This window comes from Lithobates pipiens, unplaced genomic scaffold (assembly GCF_037356315.1).
Source record: "Lithobates pipiens isolate NorthernLeopardFrog02 unplaced genomic scaffold, aLitPip1_a1.2 Scaffold_14, whole genome shotgun sequence".
Taxonomy (NCBI): domain Eukaryota; kingdom Metazoa; phylum Chordata; class Amphibia; order Anura; family Ranidae; genus Lithobates; species Lithobates pipiens.
The window spans coordinates 870130-889708 of record NW_027507728.1 but is presented as its reverse complement, the minus strand read 5'-3'; the positions used below and the strand labels follow the sequence as shown (position 1 = coordinate 889708).

General features: G+C 45.0%; 1 protein-coding gene across 1 annotated transcript in view; it reads right to left on the bottom strand.

Moving 5' to 3' along the window:
* LOC143981357 (uncharacterized) overlaps window positions 1-19579 on the bottom strand; it is a 62739-nt gene that overhangs the window by 22555 nt on the left and 20605 nt on the right. The window contains exons 5-7 of the mRNA XM_077479149.1: window positions 11744-11835; window positions 9140-9358; window positions 2382-2696 (exon numbers count right to left, since the gene is read on the bottom strand). Coding sequence (XP_077335275.1) covers window positions 2382-2696; window positions 9140-9358; window positions 11744-11835 — 626 coding nt within the window. The remainder of the gene's footprint in view (window positions 1-2381; window positions 2697-9139; window positions 9359-11743; window positions 11836-19579) is intronic.

Sequence of the window (19579 nt, the reverse complement as noted above, 5' to 3'; positions counted from 1 at the left end):
AGCATGCTCCGCTCCATCTCGCGCATGCTCCGTGTGCAATAGTGGTAATGGCAGATACAGCTGCCTGCCCACTTTAAAAATGGCAAATTCGGACACGCCCTCGTCACGTGACCGGCGTCCTAACGAAATCTCGCGAGATTTCGCAATTTCATTGTCCCCCCATGGATTCTTGGGAAATAGCTTAGAAATTTCCCAGGGACCATTGCAAGGACGATAACCACGCCTACTCCCACGGGAGGACAACCCGGAAGTCAGCAGAAACATCTGAAATAAAAGCTAAGTAAAGAATAACTTTTTTTTTTCAGGGTTCATTTAGGTAAGTATTCAATCTGGTGATTTTAATAAGATGAAGTTTCATTTTTAGGTACCAAACCGCTTTAAGTGAAATTTCCCTTACTTCCTGTCTGTGTCAGCTATACAAAAAAAGGGGGAGCAATTGTCATAGGGACAAAAGAGCTCGTAAAGCAATAAAAAAAACATTTTTAGAGTTTCCAGCGCTTCCTCACTTTACAAAAATATGTTTTGTCTGTGTCCCCATTGGAGAGATTTGCCATCACTTTATGTCTAAAGAAAAATAAGAAAAAACTCCCTAATAGAAGACAACTGAGGATCCAGACTTCTGAAGTCGGGATGACACTGTGCCTGGACTGATCTTGGTGACTTCTGACCGCTCTCTGCTGAATACTGGTCACAAGAGTGCAAAACGAATTGCACTCCTGTGACCCTAATGCCGCATACGCACGACCAAACTTTCCGGCAGAAAAGGTCCAACTGAATCATTCCGTCGGATATTACGATCGTGTGTGGGCTTCATCTGACTTTTTTTCTTCAAAAATTCTGACAGACCTAGAAATAGAACATGTTTCAAATCTGTCCGACGGAATCAATTTCTATCGGGAAAACCGCTCGTCTGTATGCTGGGCGAACGGACCAAATATGACTCAAGTGCAGCTATTTGGCTATTGAACTTCCTTTTCTAGTCCCGTCATACGTCATCACGTTCAAAACCAACAGACTTTGGTCCGTTCGTGTGTGGGCAAGTCTGTTCATTCGGAAGTCCGTCAGGAAGACCATCTGACCTTTTCTGCCGGGAAGTCCGGACGTGTGTATGCGACATTAGGAGAAGCCAAGCTGAATGAGCTCAGGCTGGACTTTTCCGTTTTTTATAGCCTTTATTTATTGGATTTACATAAATACTGTATATTCCTTTTGCAAAAGTTAGATTACAGTTGCCACTAAAACAGGAACTGAGGCAAAATCATTCAATAGGGAGCTATGTTCAGTGTCTAAGGATTATCCCCTCACTTTGCAAAGACTTCCTTGGCTTCTTGTGTTTTTGGGAACAGTAGTGCAAGGAATTCATACAGGTAGGTACAACACAAAAAAAACCTGCCGGGAGTTCTAACTATTTCATACTCTGTTCAAAACGTAGCCCTTGTACACACGGTCGGAGATTTTGACAACCAAATCCGTTGGATTTTGTCCGACGGATTTTGTCCGAAACTGTTGTATACACACGGTCGGACAAAGTTGTCGAAAAATCCGATCTTTCAGAACGTGATGACGTAATTTCGTTATGATGGGACTACATTCAGGCTAGTAGCCAATAGCTTTGATGTAGGAATTTGATCTGAGCATGCGTGGCACTTGGTCCGATCAAAATTCTCTACACATGATCGAAGTATGTCCGATCGAACCAGTTGGTCGGGAAATATTTCCAACAAGTTGGAAAATTGGGTCCGACGGAATCAGTCTGATGCATACCACACACAGTCGGATTATCCGACAACATGGTCCGATAGGACGGATTCTCCGACCGTGTGTACAAGGGCTTAGTGTTAATCTTTAAAATAATAAATAAATTAAATGGTTAAAGAACATCCTACATCCCCACTTCCCTAGTTCTGTCACTGCCCACACAGCTGGTGTAGCAGTCTGGGGATTTTAAATGCCCCACTTTTCTTACCCTTCTTTCTGTAGGGATTCTGGGGCGGATCAGTGCTATTCTGATTGGTCAGGATTGGCATGTGAATTTTTGACCAATTTCTGTCACTCTGATCTGTCCCAGATGCCCTACAGAAAGAAAGGAAAGCAATCATCAGACTGCTTCACTGGCTGTGTGGACAGTGACAGCTCATCGCCCACAGAGGTAAGTTAGCAGGGACCAAGGAGGGTTTATATGGTGTTCACCTTTTCATTTTTTTTTTTTTATGAAAAGGGGCACTTACACTTTAAAAAGGGGCTTTGGCTAAAATTGCACTTGAACTACAATGACTTATGATTGCAAATTTAGAACTTCAAAGCAAGCTTCTGGTTGGTTACCGTTGGAACAAGTGGTACCGTTTTGTAAACACCCCCTTCCCATAATTAGCATTACTCACTAGAATCCTCCTCTGTCTGTATTCTGCCACCATTGTGCAGACCTTTCCTGGCACGGCTTGGTTTTATTGTCACTGCTGACTTTGCATGTTCTAGTCTTGCAGTTTGATGTTGACGTTGTGCGTTGTCCCCCATGGAATCTGCTGATCTTGGTGATGGTGACTCAAATTTTTTTTCCTTGACTGTTGAAACTGCAGTTGCGTCTTCGCTGGTAGTGTGTGCCACAGGACTATTCCATAGTTTGGCCTTGATGTCATTCTTTCCTGTATTGGAGTTACTCTGTACAAGTAAGTCGGGTTGCTGGCCTCTTCTGGAATCTGTAATATAAAAGCTTCAGATGATGTTAAATGCAACACCTATAAGAAACGGACACCAAGTTTAGCTGGTCTGACGCTTCTAGATTCAGATCTGATTATTGCTGGTTTTACTGGGGCATCTGAGATCCGTAAAGGAGTGTGGCTTTCCTGCATTATTATAAATTACTGTTTGCCAATTACACAGCCAACTCTACTCATACGAATCCAAATATCATCCAAAAATGTATGCTGCTTTTAAATTTAGAAAGGTGTATACAGTGCGTTGAAAAAGTATTCATACCCCTTGACATTTTCCAAATTTTGTCATGTTACAACCAAAAACATATATTTTATTGGGATTTTTTTTGTGGTAGACCAACACAAAGTGGCACATAATTGTGAAGTGCATGGAAAATTTATAAATGGTTTTACATTTTTATTTTATTTTTTACAAATATGTGAATAGTGTGGCATGCATTTGTATTCAGCCCCCTTGAGTCAATACTTTGTTGAACCACCTTTTGCTGCAATTACAGCTGCAATTCTCTTTGGGGATGTCTATATCAGCTTTGCACATATAGAGAGTGAAATTTTTGCCCATTCTTCTTTGCAAAATTTTCAAGTCTTTTCACAGACTCTAAATTGGATTTAGGTCTGGACTTTGACTTGGCCAATATAACACATGAATATGCTTTGACCTAAACCATTCCATTGTAGCTCTAGATATATATTTAGGGTTGTTGTCCTGCTGGAAGGTAAACCTCCATCCCAGTCTCAAGTCTTTTGCAGACTCTAACCAGGTTTTCTTTTAAGATTGGCCTGTATTTAGCTCCACCCATCTTCCTATCGACTCTGACCAGCTTCCCTGTCCCTGCTAAAAAGCATCCCCCCAACATGATGCTGCCACCGCCATGTTTCAAAGTGGGGATGGTGTGTTCAGGGTGATGTGCAATGTCACTTTTCAGTCACACATAGCATTTTGCTTTTAGGCCAAAAAGTTTAATTTTGGGCTTATCTGACCAGGGCACCTTCATCCACAACAGGACTTCTTATGACTTCTTTCAACAATGGCTCTCTTCTTGCCACTCTTCCATAAATACCAGATTTGTGCACGACTAATAGTTGTCATCTGGACAGATTCTCTTACCTGAGCTGTGGATCTATGCAGCTCCTCCAGAGTTAACATGGGCCTCTTGGCTGCTTCTCTGAGTAATGCTGTCCTTTCCTGGCCTGTCAGTTTAGGAGGACAGCCATATCTTGGTAGGTTTGCAGTTGTGCGATACTCTTTCCACTTTCAGATGATGGATTGAACCAGTGCTCTGTGATTATGTTCAAAGCTTGGGAGATTTTTTATTTTTAAACCTAGCACTGCTTTAAACTTCACCACAACTTTATCCCTGGCCTGTCTGGTGTGTTCCTTGGACTTCATAATGCTGTTTGTTCACTAAGGTTCTCTAACAAACCTCTGAGGGGTTCACAGAACAGCTGTATTTATACTGAGATTAAATCACACAGAAGTGGACTCTATTTACTATGGTGACTTCTGAAGGCAATCGGATCCACTAGATTTTAGTGGGTCATGAAACCGGTCTGATCTGAGTCTATGATGGAGGGAAGTAAAGGATTAAGTCTAGCAGTGAGACGCTTAGAATTTTGAGGTCATTGTTAGGAAGTGCAATAGGTCTATAAGAGGCACATAACTTTGGATCTTTATCAGTTTTGGGAATGAGAATAACGTGCGCCATGGAAGGTGGGGGAGAGAGCCCTGCTTTAGGCAATGAGTGAATAGGACAGCCAGCTGGGAAGCCAAAATATCGCCATGTGCTACATAGAATCAACTGGAAGACCATAAGACCATTCAGGCCAGGTGTCTTGGCAGAGGACAGGGAGTTAATCACAGCAAGAACCTCCTCAATGGTGAGTGGATCAACTAGATGAGCTCTTTCCGAGTCAGAGAACCAGCCAAGCGCTATCAGATCCAAAAGAGATGCCAACCTCTCTGGGTCTAAACCTGATGTTAATGTGGTGGTATATAAGGATTGATAAAAACTATGAAAAGTTTGCAGAATGGCCTCTGGAGAAGAGATGGCCTCACCTGTGGGGAGAGGTAAGTTCAGCAATCACGGTAGTAAGGGTGTCATGGTGAGACATCATTGCCAACAGCCTGCCATTCCTGTCCCCCTGTACAAAGAACTTTTGCTACGTATTTGAAGGTGAAGACTGCATTTAGATGCCTGCAATGCATCAAAGTTTGAGGTGGAGGGATCCAATCCATATTGGTCAGAAGCCAACCCCACCTCACTCTCCAAGTGCTGTTGTGGTAGCAGTTTGTTGCACCCTAACCACCTTGATAGCTTAGATGTAATAGCCTCTTGTCGATGCCTTGAAAGCATCTCAGACTATCTCAGGAGAGGATAACCATTCATTAGAATCCCAGTAATCGCGTAGGGCCAGGAGAGTTTGTTCAGCTATATCAGGTTGGGAAATCCCATTGAGCACTGAGACACCACATGGAGCCACTACGAGAAGAGGAAGTGCGCAGGGTGATCTCTAAGGCGCTGTGATCAGACAGGCCACTAGGAAAATAAGATGCGCCTAGAACGTCTATCAGCATAGAGGGGTTAACAAAGGCATAATCAATTCTGAAGGCAGTTTTGTAAGAGATAGAAAAACAGGAAAGGTTTTGGTGGATGGAAATTTCCACCTCCATACTTCAGTTACACCTGCATATAATGCCCAATTTGACAACTCCCCGGTAAAGGACTCAGGTGGCAAGGGTCTATCCAAATCTGGGGAAAGGATGGCATTAAAATCGCCCAGTAGTAACATTTTTATTGAACAATAGGGGGGTTATCCTCTCCAGTATAGTATATAGAATTTTGGGCGGAGGCACATTATATACCAGCGAAGACATATCTTCGCTGCCATAGCATAAATACCAGTATCACAAATATACCCAGTGGATCTGTGTGAATCGCTTCTATGACACACAAGAGAGAATTATACACTAAGGTGGAAACTCCCCTCGCATATGTCGAGTAAGAGGCATGAAAAGCCTTCTGTACCCAGGATCTTTTCAGAGCCATTAGCTTACTCCCACCAGGTGTGTCTCCTGCAGAACTAAAACAGCTGGACTATATTGTTTGACATATATTGAAAAAGAAGCTCTTAAACTTAAAATAGATGTTTACGAGCTTTGGCTAGAATCCTGTCCCTGTCTTGGTAGTTAAGAAAGCGGCCTTAAAAGGGAAGTTCCCAGAGATGGCTTGGCCTGTGTGTACCCGATGGGCTTTTTCAACCACATAGGTAGGAGTAACAGCTGTAAGACCCATCAGGCTCTTAAAGAACTCCTCCACAAATTCTGCCAGGTGATCCCCCCCCTTCATATCCCTCAGGCAAGCCAAGGACTCTAATAATATTCCACCTGAGCTGGTTTTCAGCATCATCAGATTTTGCGACAAGGGCCTGTACTGTGCGCCGTAACTCGGCAATGGAGGTGACGTGGGTGGCGGTGAGATCCTTGGTAGCAGAGATTCTGGACTCAGACTCTGTCATTCTCCCCTGACTTTGTGTAGGTCATTCCTTATCGGGTTGCACTCTTCAGAAAGCTGATGTGCATCAGCAGTGAGGCTCTGCTCTGTTCAATTGCTGCAAGTATCATGGCTGTGCTATCCTGGGGTAAGGGGGCTGATGCCGCCAGAGCATCCCCAGGGTTCCATCTCCGATTCGGCTAGTGAGGCCTGTAGCCTTCCAACCAAGATGGCGTCCAGCCGTGGTGAAGGAGATGGCAGCAATGCATGCAGTGGACTTAGCAGACTTGGGATGTTTCTTCTTTGAGGGCATCTGCACTGGGGAAGCCACAGGAGGGTATCCCACAGAGTCTGCACCTGGGATAGCGCTTGCGAGGAAGGTAGGGGATACCCAGATGGTGGCTGTGGCCAGACCCTAAGGTATCTCAGCTGAAGCAGGTATTCAGGTGCGGCTCAACGGCCCTCCTCCACTAGGCAGGAAGATGGACAGGAGGGTAGGGATGTGGAGACTGTGCGTCCGGGCCCAGGATTAGTGCAGTCCCAAGCAATTTATCAGGATGGAGGCTATCACCAGGCCTCAGCAGGCCGTGGCCATCCAAGCCCCAGCAAGAAGGTAAGGAGGTGAGAGGATGAATGGGGATAGCAAGTCTGTGCTCCGGAGCTTGGGATGGAGGGTGCACAGCCTCAAGTCCTAGGCAGGCAAGATGGCCAGCAGGCCACGACTGGCCTCCACAGGCAGCATCGGCCCGGCAGCCTCCTAATCCACAGAAGGGATGTAAGGAGGTGAGAGGGTGGAAGAGGATGGCCAGTCAGTTCTACGCTGTTGTGGATGGATAAGGCTCAATGCACAGTTGTGGGACTCTGGCCGGGTAAGATGGCAGCGGCCACGAGTACAGGCACTATGGCCAGGCAGTTATCTCCTCTCATGGGCAGCAACACCGCTCAATTCTTGGCCAGGGCAGAGCAGGATGGCATAGGATGAAAGCCAGGATTCCTGGAGCTCTTCGATAACACTTCCGCAGTTGCTGACATCAAGACACGCCCCTACATTTACGTTTTTGGTTGTGACAAATGTGGAAAACGACAAGGGATATGAACATTTTTGCAAGGCACTGTAATTGTGAAGGAAGAGTAGAAGGTATAAAGAAAAGCATACATTTTAACCCATTCCAGCCGAGTGTACGCAGATGTGCGTACTCAGCTTTTGGGGGTTATACCGGGATGATTGCTGCAGGCATCATCCCGATATCTTTGTTTAGAGCAGGCGATCAGCTTTCCAGGTATAACAACCGATGTGACTAAAAGCCGCTCCGCTGTTATACCGGAGGAGCGCGAGGGGACGCCCCCGCTGGCGGCGGGTAGTGACAGACTGGAACGAAGCCGGATATGTCTTTGTTCCAGTCTCCTGAATGTAAACACGGAAGCGACGTTACAACGTCACTTCCGGTTTACTCGGCACCCAATGGCACCGGATTTTTAAATATATACAGTATTCAGATACACCGTTTTCGGTGATCTGAATACTTTGAAGTGCAAAGGAGGGATTGGAGGTCTTTTAGACCCCCGATCCCTCCATAAAGAGTACCTGTCACCAACTATTACTGTTACAAGGGATGTTTACATTCCTTGTGACAGCAATAAAAGTGATAAATTTTTTTTGTTTTTAAAAACACAATTTAATATAAAATAAATAAGAAAAAAATGTTTTATTTTTTTCAAAGAGCCCCCGTCACAGCGAGCTTGCGCAGCACAGAAAATGCATATGGAAGTCGCGCTCGCATATGTAAACGGTGTTCAAATCACATGTGAGATATCGCCTCGATTGTCAGAGCGAGAGAAATAATTCTAGCACTAGACCGCCTCTGTAACTCTAACCTGGTAACTGTAAAAAAAAAAATTTAAAGCGTCGCCTATGGAGATTTTTAGGTACCAAAGTTTGTCACCATTCCACGAGTGCGTGCAATTATAAAGCGTGACATGTTTGTTATTTACTCGGCGTAACATCATCTTTCATGAATTAAAAAAAAAAAAGAAAAACAGTATAGTTATCCCAATTTTTTTGTATAATGTGAAAGTGTCCCTTTTCCTAAAAAGTTGCATTTAAAACACTGCTGCATGAATACCGTGTGACATAAAATATTGCAACAATCGCCATTTTATTCTCTAGATTCTCTGCTAAAAAATATATATAATGTTTGGGGGTTCTAAGTAATTTTCTAGAAAAAAATACGGATTTTAACTTGTAAACACCAAATGTCAGAAATGGGCTTAGTTATGAAAGGGTTAAAGCGGGAGTCCGCCGGGACTCCACGTTTTTTTTTTTTTTTTTGTTAAAAGCCAGCAGCTACAAATACTGCAGCTGCTGACTTTTAAAATAGTGACACTTACCTGTCCAGCGCGCCCGCGATGTCGACACCCGAAGCCGATCTCTAGATCGTCTCTCGGGTGCTGCCGCCGCCATCTTGGGTATGGGAATCAGGAAATGGAGCCTTTCGGCTTCATTTCCCGGTTCCCTACTGCGCATGCGCGAGTCGCGCTGCGCAATGAGGACGGTCCCCGCTGCCTCTGGGATCTGTGTGTTTCCCAGCAGGCAGCGGGGCACTTGCGGAAAGGGGCGTAATCTACGCCCCTTTCCGCAGAGAGCTATCCCGGAAGTGGGTGCAGATACCTGTACTGTACAGGTATCTGCACCCCCCTCCCCCCTGAAAGGTGCCAATTGTGGCGCCGGAGGGGGGGAGGGTTCCGATGAGCGGAAGGTCCACTTTAGGGTGGACCTCCGCTTTAAACTCCCCTCATGTTCCCGTGTGCCCTACCTCAGGTTCACCTATCTTATTTGCTTTTTAGTTTGTATCGTTTTCTTATTTCTGAGAGAGCATTCATGTAAACATTTTCATACGTTTTGTCGCAAGCTTAAATGGCTAACCCAAGACTTACCCCTCCCCGGCGGTCTTCTGTGTTTGGAATTTTTGTTGCACTGTCTGTTCTCTTGCTCTGATTCCGATTCATTCTGTTGAGGCCACCTTTTCTTCTTCTTCTTCACCTTTCTCTTTTGGAGGCAGGGCTGTGTGCCGAGTGTAGTGAGGGATAAGCAATGAGATGCAACTGGCTGCGTATCTTTTGAAGTCTTCTCTGTCTTGTTTTTGATCTCAGAAACTGAGGGCAAAAGCAGATAGCAACATTTTAAAACCACAAACCTTAACAAAACCCTATTGTCCAAGTAATAAAAATATCTTAGCCCTTGTACACGCGGTCGGAGATTCCGACCGAATGTGTCCTATCGGACCGTTTTGTCAGATATTCCGACTGTGTGTGGTCTGCATCGAACTGTTTCTGTCGGAATATCCGACGGACCAAGTTTTCCAACTTGCTGGTAAAATTTTCCGACAAAATGCTCCTATCGGACATACTCCGATCATGTGTAGCTTAGGCCGCGTACACACGCACGGACTGTTCGCCCAACTTTGTCCGTCCAACAGTTTCGGCAAACAGTCCGCTCAAAATTAGCATGGACGGACATGGCCACACACGACGAACGAACAGTCCGCTGAAACCGTGCGCGATGACGTGAACGTGCCGTACGTCGGGACGAAAAATACGACGTCCTATACACTGCATTATAACTTTCGGCGTGTAAATCCTTTCTGAGCATGCGCGGAACTTAGTTTGACGAACAAGCCTACACACGGGCGGACTGTTCGCTCAAACAAGGTTTCAGCGGACAGTTTTTCGGAATTTCCGAAAAACCTTGTCCGTCCAACTGTCCGCTGAAACTGTCCGCTGAAAGCCCACACACGAGCGGACTGTCCGCCCAAACACTGTTCAGCGGACAAGGTTGGGCGAACAGTCCGCCCGTGTGTACGCGGCCTTACTCCGATCGGACAAAGTGCCACGCATGCTCAGATCAAATTCCTAGACCAAAGCTATTGGCTACTAGCCTGAACGTAGTCCCGTTGTAACGAAATAACGTCATCATGTTATGTACAATCGGATTTTGCGACAACTTAGTCCGACCGTGTGTATGTAACATCACTTCCGGACCTCTTCCGGAATTAATCCGTCGGAATTACTCCGACGGATTTGGTTGTCGGAATCTCCGACCGTGTGTACAAGGGCTAATAGGTTATACTGTACATGACCCTAAACTCATTCTGTTATATCTGCATGTTATTTCCATTTTAGTATCAAAAGGGGCTTATGGTATATTTATCATGTAGGTCATGTGATGGCACAAAACCAAAAACAAAAAAATAACGGGTATAGCAAGGTCCACTTTCTAATGCCGTGTACACACGGGTGGACTGTCTGTCCAACTTAGTCCGCCAAAACACATTTCAGCGGACAGTCCGCTCGTGTGTGGGCTTCAGTGGACTTTTTCAGCGGACAGTCTGGCGGACTAAGTATTTCGGAATTTCCGTAATATTGTCCGTCAGACTTTGGTTTCAGCGGACAGTCCGCTCGTGAGTAGGTTAGTTGGACGGACTAAGTATGGCGCATGCTCAGAAAGGATTTACACGGCGAAAGGTTGCATTGCAGTGTATTGGACGTCCTATTTCTAGTCCCGTCGTACGTGCTGTACACGTCATCGCGCAAGCTTTCAACGGACTGTTTGTTCATCGTGTGTGGTCAAGTCCATTCATTCGAAAGTAGGACGGACTGTCCGTCGGATTGTCTGAAGGACTTGGTTGGCCAGACAGTCCGCCCGTGTGTACGCGGCCTTACTTCGTATAGTTTTCGCCTACCACTCACCAAGTAAGGTGTTGTCACCGTAACCAAAAACTGTATACAAAAAATAGGGGGGGGGGGGGTTTATCCCAATGACAGACATTGGGAAAGCATAGCAGTTACTATGGGTAACAAAGGTAAATTATGAAAAAAATAAAGTAAAAAACAATAATGTGCTACAATCTGTTTGGAGTATAGCCTCACAGTGTCATCTATGTGGTATCAGCACCTAGAGTAGGGACTTCATGAAGGAGCAACAGATAAGGACATACATGTAGCTAAACAGTACAACCACATTAAAAACAGAAAACGTGTGATTGCACACAATCTTTTCTTAGCACACACTTTCTTTTCTACCTGTTTATTGCCCTAAAACAGAATTTCACTTCAGAGCCGTTGTAAAACAACCTACAGGATTATTTGTTATTTTGTGCATTGTCTTTTTTTATGTTCAGTAGTAATTAACCAAAAATGTGTTTTGTTTTGAATTGGGTGAATATAAAATATAGATTTCGTGTTTTAGGACTTGCAGGCGGAGTTGTCTACAATTGTTGTACCAAAAATACTCCCAAATTACTTAGCGGTATGAAACTCCTCCTGATGCAAAATAATATAGCTGCACTGGGCCATCAGAGGGGTCTTTCTCAGTACTCAATGGAAAATGGCTAGCGGCAAGAGCTGAATTCTACATTCAAGACAATTAGTGTTTTTATATTATGGTACACAGAATGTTTGCTCCATTTTATCACCCTCTAGTTTTTGGAGCCCTCTGTGCCAAATAACCCCCCTGGTGGTCGTGCAGATATCAGTTTTTACCCCTTTCCTGGCTGGTGGCAGACTCTTCACATGTGCTGCTCACTGAATGGTCACCTTCTGTTTTCATCTTCTGATCGTAATGGAATCCACACCTGGAAGACACAGACTGTTTGTTTCACCCTGGTCAGGCTAACAGGACTGTTTTGGTTTTTTAACCACTTGCTTACTGGGCATTTAAACCCCCCTCCTGCCCAGACCAATTTTCAGCTTTCAGCGCTGATGCACTTTGAATGACAATTGCGCGGGCATACAACACTGTACCCAAATGAAATTTTTATCTTTTTTTTTCCCACAAATAGAGCTTTCTTTTGGTGGTATTTAATTACAGCTCGGAGTTTTATTTTTTGCTAAACAAACAAAAAAAGATGCAAAAAAAAAAAAAACATGTTTAATAGTTTGTTATAAAATTTTGCAAACAGGTCATTTTTCTCCTTCATTAAAGTGCGCTGATGAGGCGGCACTGATAGGCTGCGCTGATGAGGAGGCACTGATAGGCTGCACTGGTGGGCACTGATAGGCATAGTTAAGGCGGCACTAATAGGCACAGATAAGATGGCACAGATGGGTGGCACTAAGGGGCACTGATGGGTACCACTGATAGCTGGGACTGATGGGCACTGATAGGTGGCTCTGATAGGTGGCACTGATGGGCACTGGTAGATGACACTGATGGGCACGGATATGTGGCACTGGGGTGCAGCACCGTTGTTGAGGCAGATTGTGGGTGGCACTGTGGGCACTGCTGGGTGGCACTGTGGGCACTGCTGGGTGGCACTGTGGGCACTGCTGGGTGGCACTGTGGGCACTGCTGGGTGGCACTGTGGGCACTGCTGGGTGGCACTTATTTATTCCTGAGGGGGGCAGGTGGGCACTGGTAAGCTGGCCGGGATCGGGACTAATGTCCCGATCACGGCCGCCGGTGATCGGCTCTTTTTTTCTCTCCTCGCGCTGTCAGCACAAGGAGGAATAATAGCCGATTACCGGCTCCGTTGTATCACATGATCAGCTGTCATTGGCTGACAGCTGATCACGTGGTAAGGGGTCGGGATCAACCCCTTGCTCGGATCCGTGATCAGGCGAGTCTCATAGACTCGCCGATCACAGAGCGCGCCGCGCGCGCCCCTCAGGGGGCGCGCAGGCCGCTCGTGCACGGGACGACGTCAATAGACGTCGTCCTGGCAAAGGAGGTCCGCGCTGTAGCCGTCATTTGGCTATAGCGCGGATCTCTAGTGGTTAACCATACATTTTTATTGAATTTTACAGCTTACATGTAACAGATGAGGCATTGTATATATCACATAGTTTACAGAGTTTGAATATCGGTTATCAAACTTACAAACGTAGAAACATAGATCGCATCTGAACTACTTATATTACAACAGAACATGGCCTCTTTAAGAAGTAAAGCCTGTCACCCCTTTTGGGTACACACTGTGATCAGGCTCTGCAAAGGTACAGTCATAAAGTAGCCCTCCTTGGACCTTGTTGCGGGTCTCTGGAGATGGTGCACACAGTAAGTTCGGTCCGTACAGTTTGCTAACATTTAATCAGACATTGAGATATTTTCAATGCTGGGTAGTACACATAAGCCAGTGAATGGGGTAGTTGTGTATTTACATTACCTGACAGTACGCTACCAGTACGACCGCTCCCATTGTTTGGTCCCACCACTGGATGACCAGGTGCATGTAATAAGTATCAGTAGAGGTTAAACAGAAATCAGTAGTCACAAATGTGGAGAGGCATATTTTAAAGTTCTCCCAAAATTTGTGGAAAACTGGAGCTCTTCTTTCTTTATATGCAAGTAGTCTTTCCATTAAATATTGATTTTTAACTCTAGAAATTACTACCTCAATGTGTGGAGGTGTTGCAAAGCGCCATTCTTTCACCAGAGATATGCAGGCAAATAGTATATGTACTACCATCTTCCTCAGTACAGGAAGCAATTGCTCAATACCAATGCCTAGCAGTGCAAGTGCAGGATCTAGCGTATATGTGGTACTTGTAACATCTTTGATAAGAGAAGATACTTCTTTCCAGAAGGTTTTAATCATCCTGCAGCTCCGCAGTGTGCGCAATAAGCTACCTATGGATTGCCAATTTCTCCAACAGAGTTGGGGGGGGGGGGATGTTTGGGTCCATTTTTTGAAGGCGTAGAGGTGTTAGGTACCACATGTGTAAAAAAAATTGTGACCATTATCCCAGTGATTTACACAAGCCGAGGATTTGTCGTTGTATTTTACAGCTAGGTGCCATTGACGTAGAGAGAATTCTTGTAGTTCCTGTTCCCATTTTATCATGTTGGGTAATTTTAGTTTGTACGTACAGGGGAGTAGCAAATTTGTAAAATGGAGAGAGCCCTTTATTTTTCCCTGGGTGTCTGTTAAGCAGGTAGTCCCATAGCGTTTGAGGTATTTCTATTGGCCTAGATGTGTTGGTGGATGAATAGTGTTTTATTTGGAACAGTTTGTTTCTGTCTAATACCTCCTGCTCCTCAATTGAAGATGTGAGAAAATGTTCCCCTCTCTTTTTTCCAGGATTGGGTGGATAGATTGGGGATTAAATATTCATAAGCCGCTAGGGGGATTTTTAATTTGCACATTGGGGTATCAGTGGGTTTCTGGTGTATCAAGAAGGACCATGCTGCAACAGTGGCTTGTACTGTAGGGTATGGTGGAATTTCTGGTTTGTAGTGTATGCTAGCTGCCATAGCTAGCGCTGGGAAGTCGTGACCTGGAGTGACTGCACATTCTATATCCGACCACCGATTTATCAGTTGGGAACGGAAACCAGTATCTCATTTGGTCCAATATCGCTGCTCTGTAGTATATTTGTGCATTAGGGAGGCCCACCCCACCAAGGTTTTTTGGTTTGTATAATTGTGCCAAAGCAATTTTTTCATTTTTTTTTCCTGCCCAGATATGTCTTCAATCTTTTCGATAATTAAGTAAAGAGTTTTTGGAGGATAGGAATAGGCAGTGTTCTAAAGTGATATAACGATTTAGGCAGTATTTGCATTTGGTATACAGCTATCCTCCCTATCCAAGATAGATGTAATTTTACCTATTTGGTTAATTTCTTCTTCAAGTTTATTTAGCAATGAAGGGAAGTTGCAAGTATATGTGTTAGCGGAAGATGAGGACAGCTGCACCCCAAGATAGGTAATCGAGGGGGAGTCCCATTTTCAAGGAAATATTCTCTTAAGCTTGTTTTTGGTCTCTGGTGACACATTGAGAGCTACACGAAGCATTTATTTGCACTGACTTTGTAAAGGGATACCTGACCAAATTCATATAATAGCTTTTGTATTGCTGTGATGGAAGACTTATTTGTTGATAGAATTATATCGTCTGCAAAGAGCCCTATTTTATGGCTCTTGGAGCCTATCCCAATACCCTGAATAGTGTCGGTGGATCTGATACTTTCCGCTAGGGGCTGTATGATAAGTGAGAAGATAATTGGGGAAAGGGGGCAGCCTTGGTGTGTGCCAGCTGGAAGGGGTCAGAGAGTAAACTAGACGTATAGATTTGAGCAGTGGGGTGCAAATAAAGGGGCATTATAGCTGAGTGGATCTGGGCAGATATTCCAAATTTGCACAAGGTCTTTGATAGGTAGCCCCAATGTACCCTATCAAAGGCCTTCTCCGCGTCTAAGACTAAGAAGGTGCTAGGGTGTTTGTTGATTTCCGCAAAGCGCAGAAGATTTCGAATCTTTCTGGTCCCATCTGGTCCTTGCCTGCCTTTTACAAAGCCCAATTGATCTAATCCTATGAGGGAAGGGGGCGATTTCCATTAATCTATTGGCTAAAATTTGGGCATAGATCTTTAAATCTGAATTCAGTAAAGAAATTGGCCTAAAGTTTTGGGGGTGGGTTGGGTCTTTGCCCGGCTGAGGAAGTGTGACTATAATGGCCTGTAGCACTTCTCTTAGGAAGGAACCAGTGGTAGCTGCTGCATTAAAAACTTCCACCATTTTTGGGTCTAGTAGGGAGGCGAATGCCTTATAATATTCAGCGGAGAAGCCGTCAGCCCCCAGTGACTTATGCATGGGAAGGGACTTAATAACTACTTCCACTTTTTCGCGAGTGAAAGGGGAATTGAGTTTTTGAAGCGCGATTGCATCCACAGAGGGTAGACTAACCCCCTGTAGAAACTTGTCAATTTCTATGTCTGTGGGTTGGTGGGTGCGTGGGTCATTATTGAGGTTATGAAGGGATTCATAATAATCCTTAAAGGCATTTGCTATGTCTTTAGGATTATGAAGTATGGTGCAGGAACTATGGTGCTGAATGTGGGTGAGGTTGGTTTTGGCTTGCCCTTTCTTAACTTGGGAGGCCAGGAGTTTACTTGCCCTATTGTTTTGGGAGTAGAAGGACAGTTTCATTCTTTTGAAGTGCACATCACGATCCGATTTAAGCTCTTGTCGTAGTTCTTCACGACATTGAGGTCTAAGATGCTAGGTGAAGTAGTATTGAGATTTTTGTGTTAGACCTCTAGTTCTGCAATGGTCTTGTGGAGCTGTGTCATGCGTTGTGATTTTTTTCATTCTTTCCCTGGAGGCTATCTAGATAAGGGTTCCTCTAGCAAACGCTTTATGCACACACCATGTCGTTGATGAGGAGCATTCTCCATTGGCATTGAAGTGGAAGTATTTGATTAATTTCCCCTCTATCTCATCCCTGATTTGTTGGTGCGATAGTAGGAAAGTGTTGTTACACCACAAAGGTTTGTGGGAAGATTTATTGGAATCCATAACTTCAATTGTCACTGGAGTGTGGTCCGACCACTTGATATTATGGATATCAGATTTGACCACATTTTGCAAAGTATACATATCAGTGAGAAAAAAATCAATTCTAGAGTAGCTATTATGCAACATAGAGTGATATGTATAGTCCCTCTCTGTGGCTCGAGAGCATCGCCAGGGGTCAAAGAGCCTTTCTTCATGGCAGAATGGGCCTAGACATGGCCTCTGCCTAAGAGCCACAGAGGAGGAGTCGATTTCTCCATTCAAAGCCATATTCAAATCCCCACAAATAACTAAGCTACCTTTTTGCATAGATCTAGCAAGTTTTACTACTTTGCGAATAAATTTCATTGTTTTAACATTTGGTGCGTATGTTTACCAACATGTAGTTGGTATGGTTAATTTTGGCAACCAGGATGATGAAGCGTCCATGCGGGTCTACGTGATCCTGTACTAAAGAAAAAGTTAGTGTCCCTGACGGCAATCATTACACCATTTTTCTTAAGAGTGTCATTTGCTGTGAAAATCTGTAGGAATTTGCTATGTGTGCATTTTGAGGGATTGCTGCTAGAGAAGTGCATCTCTTGTGCACACAGGACGTCGCATTTCATATCTATGGCTGATTTCCAGAGCACCCTACGTTTATAGGGGTTATTCAGGCCTCTCACATTGTGTCATTATTTTAATGTTCATTCCAACATAAATAAGCAAACTGCTGCCATCCCGTGGTAGGATCTAGAAGTGGACATGTTAAAGCGGAGGTCCACCCTAAAGTGGAGCTTCCGCTCATTGGAACCCCCCCCCCCTCCGGCGCCCACGGGGGGAGGGGGGTGCAGGTACCTGTACAGTACAGGTATCTGCACCCACTTCCGGCGTACATTCTGCAGAAGCTACGCCCCTTTCCGCAGAATCTACGCCCCTTTCCGAAGGTCCCCCGCTGCCTGCTGGGAAACACACGGATTCCAGAGATGGCGGCGGCAGCACCCGAGAGATGATCGAGAGATCGGCTTCGGGTGCCGACATCGCGGGCGCGCTGGGCGGGTAAGTGTCATTATTTCTGCAGTATTTGTAGCTGCTGGCTTTAAAAAAAAAAACGGCGGACTCCCGCTTTAAACTGTTGCTGGATATGTGTATAACTTGAGGTAACTCTTCTTGAACAGTCATCAAAAAACAAACAGGAACATAACTGGAAGACCACACTTGGTCGTATAGTAACTGGGAACAATTATGTAACTCTTGTTGCATAAAAGGTTACAGGGATCATCCTGTAAATGAAGTTTTCAGTAGTAGCTCAACAGCGGATGCTATTAAAGCCAACACCTAAATAGGCAGGTAGGATAAAGGCACCAGGGATCTGTAGACCTGAGAGAGGTAGTAATCGAATAAAGGTATCATTAACGGCACAGGTATAAGTAGATAGTTGCCTATTTATTCCTCCTGTTTTGGCAGTGATAGTTGCGTCTGTCCTGGAGAGGTTCAGGGTCTGCAGGCTCACCATCCACAGGGAGAAGACACCACTTTCTGAGGAGCTCCATACCTTTTTCTAGGGAGGTGATTGCATGCGATTCGTTGTGCGTTTCCAGCAGCAATTTGGCTGGGAACCCCCATTTGTATAGGATTTTCTGATTGCGCAGGATTTTGGTGATGGGGACTAAGTTATGCCTCACTGTCAATGTAACTTTCGACAGGTCAGCATACAGTGCGATTCCGGCAAAGGAATCGGGGAGGGCAGGGTGTTGTCTAGCGTAACGCATTAGCTGATCTTTCACATGGCAAAAGTGAATTCTTGCTATGACATCCCTGGGGATTTGGTCAGGCAGGAATGATGGTTTAGGCAGTATATGTGCTCTGAAAATTATGACATCTGCAGGCCCCAGGGATGGGAGAGCAGCGTTCATAAGCTTCTAGGGGTAAGCAGTCAGTTCCGCCGGTTTGATTGCTTCAGGGATCCCCCTAATGTTATTCCTGCGAGCCCTGTCTTCAGTGTCTGCCATTTTAAGCTCGTCTTCAACATCAAAGTGGGCATCTACTAGCTCGTAATGGGCAAAGGTAAATTCCTCCATCTTTTGTTCCACATATGTCACTCTAATGCTGATTGCTAAGATTTCTGCCTTAGTAGAGTGCATGAATGCTGCCATATCCTGCTGGAGGCCCCCCCTCAGGGTTTGTAGCATCTCTTTCATAGTAGTGTCTATTATTGGCTGCCCTGATGTGGTGAAGGCATTAAGCTGCTGACCATATGACGGGGATTCCTCCATTTTTTTTTTCTCCCTCTGTCCCTGTGCATTTTTGGGGCTCGTCCTGCTCCCCAATCCCCACGCTTTTCTTTCCCAGGGCTCTCAAAAGGGGAGGGTGGCAGTGAATGTCCAGAGGGACAGGACTCACACGTGGATGGCGATGGATTGCTGAGCGATCGTGTAGGGGATGCCAAGGTTTGTCTCCCGTCGCGGGCGCCATCTTTGATTTCTCTGCCAGCTGTTGGAGGGAAGAAATCCATCAGTTTCTTCGGTCCCTCTCGCTCCTTTCTTTTGCTCATGGTGTCCAGCGTGTTCCTCAGTCTCCCCGTGCTGCAGATGTATTTTTGGTGTGTGTGCAGGCTTGCTTTGGGCCGCCATATTCTGTCCGCTGCAGCAGAGCTCCCCTCTCGCCCCACCATCAGCTCTGGCTGCCGGCTCCGCCCCCATCCAAACAGGACTGTTTTACTAATGCTGGACTGAAAAAAAAAATAGTGCTGTGCTTTTGAAATAACCAGTCCATTTGGTTTTGCAATAAACAGATCTACTTTTTAGCCTTCTTTTTAGTAATCGTTCCGTGACAATCAGTTTTCCTGTTCTTATTTAAAAAGTGGGCAGGCATTTTGGTTTTCCCATTTTGGGCGGACACCTCTGCTTTCTTTGCTTACCTTAGCCCCCGAGTCTTATGGCTCAGGCATTATGCATTGGTCCCCCGACATGGTTCGTTTAAAGTCTGTACTTTATGACGCATCTTTTTCTGTGTTGTGTCCAATGTTCTTTTCCCCATGTGGGAATTTTATATCTGTTCTTTCTTTTATATGCTAATAAAAATCATTGTACCAGAAAAAGTGGGCAG